The sequence below is a fragment of the Galeopterus variegatus genome, unplaced genomic scaffold, assembly GCF_000696425.1.
Source record: "Galeopterus variegatus unplaced genomic scaffold, G_variegatus-3.0.2 Scaffold16794, whole genome shotgun sequence".
NCBI lineage: Eukaryota > Metazoa > Chordata > Mammalia > Dermoptera > Cynocephalidae > Galeopterus > Galeopterus variegatus.
In genome coordinates, this window is record NW_007742905.1 from 18,611 (window position 1) to 20,343 (window position 1,733).

The 1,733-nt window shown below is 44.7% G+C and overlaps 1 gene segment (V, D, J or C); it reads left to right on the plus strand.

Moving 5' to 3' along the window:
• The first annotated feature begins 748 nt into the window (after positions 1-748).
• On the plus strand, positions 749-1,327 carry LOC103582568. The segment is given in 2 exon segments: positions 749-797; positions 1,002-1,327. Coding segments are annotated over 2 exon segments (375 nt in total).
• The last annotated feature ends 406 nt before the right edge of the window (positions 1,328-1,733 follow it).

Sequence of the window (1,733 nt, forward strand, 5' to 3'; positions counted from 1 at the left end):
AAGGAATTTCATATGCTGTATGGGCTGGCCAGTTAACTCAGTTGGTTAGAGCGTGGTGCTGAGAACACCTTGGTCCAGGGTTCGATTCTTGTACCAACTAGCTGCCAAAAAAACCCCCAAAATTTAATACATTGCTAATGAGAGCACTTTGACTCATTTCAGCCAAGAGTTCATTATAATGAAAAACTGGGAATGAGCCCTCTGTCCATGAAAATGGATTAAGAAATGTATGATATATTCTTATGATGAAATGTCATATGGTAATTATAATAAATTAGCTACAGGTACTACATAAACATGGATAGATCTTGAAAACAATATGCCATTTATATTGTTTTACACCTACAATATAATCCTATGTGCTGTTTATGAATGTATCTGTATGTAATTGGAGTTTAACAATGTGGATCAACAAACTAAATCCATGAGTGAGCAGATACTCTGCTGGGGAGGGAAGATGGGACAGGAGAGGGGAGAGTAGGGTACTTCAACTTTTCTGTAATGTTTTATTTTATTTAAAATAAAGTATGACAATGTTTGAAAATAAAAAAAAAAACAGAGATGGCATTTAAGTAATTTTTCTCACAAAAGAGTCCCCACCCTCCCTTTGGCTCTTTCCACAGGGCTGCACCCACCAGGGGATTTGCATATTGTCCCCTAGGGAGGACCTTCCCTTGCAAGTCTGAGATAAAAGCTCAGCTCTAACCTTGACCTGACTTATCATGACTCCTCAGCTCAACGTCTCAAAATGAGGTTCCCTGCTCAGCTCCTGGGGCTGCTGATGCTCTGGATCACTGGTAAGGGCAGAAGAGAGATGAAGAGGAGAGTGGGATGGGGGGATGAGCTCCGGGGCTCACTGCTTCTCATGTGTGTTCTGTCCATGTGTGAAATGTGCACATCTCATCCTCCAGGAAGGGGCATGTGATGTTTAGATCTGTGAGAGCGGAGAAGATTCCAGANATGTTTATGCATAACATTGCACTTTTATCTCATTATTTCAGGAACCAGTGGGGATGTTGTGGTGACCCAGACTCCCCTCTCCCTCCCCGTCACCCCTGGAGAGCTGGTCTCCATCTCCTGCAGGGCTAGTCTAAGCCTCCTACATAGTAAAGGAAACACCTATTTCAAATTGTTCCTGCAGAACCCAGGCCAGGCTCCACAGCTCCTGATCTATTTGGTTTCCAACTGGGCCTCTGGAGTCCCAGACAGGTTCAGTGGCAGTGGGCCAGGGACAGATTTCACACTGAAGATCAGCAGGGTGGAGGCTGCGGATGTTGGAGTGTATCACTGCCTGCAACATACACATGCTCTGTCCACAGTGATATAACCCAGAGCACAAAGCTCTCCTCTTGGCTTGGCCCAGGTGTCCACATCTGTGGCTTGTCTGGGGAGCAGCCCAGCACATTCTCTGAGTCTCTGAAAGAGGAAGATAATGGAGAAATCAGGGTAATAATTTGCTCCTGGGGGCGCTAGGCCTTGAGACCCTGAAGTTCATGTTAGGAATCATCTGTTGAGGCCCCATCAGCTGCAGCAGCCTTCCCTGGCATACATGGCAGGAGAAGGAGGTGGACCAGGTATCCTATGAGTAAACAGACTTCATTGAACAGAGAGGTGAATGAATTAACCTTTGTTATTTAAGTTAATCAGCATTACAGCAGTTGACACTGACTCATGGCAATACATGATGAATACATCTTGGGGTTATAGCAGATACATGATTTATGCTAAAACTC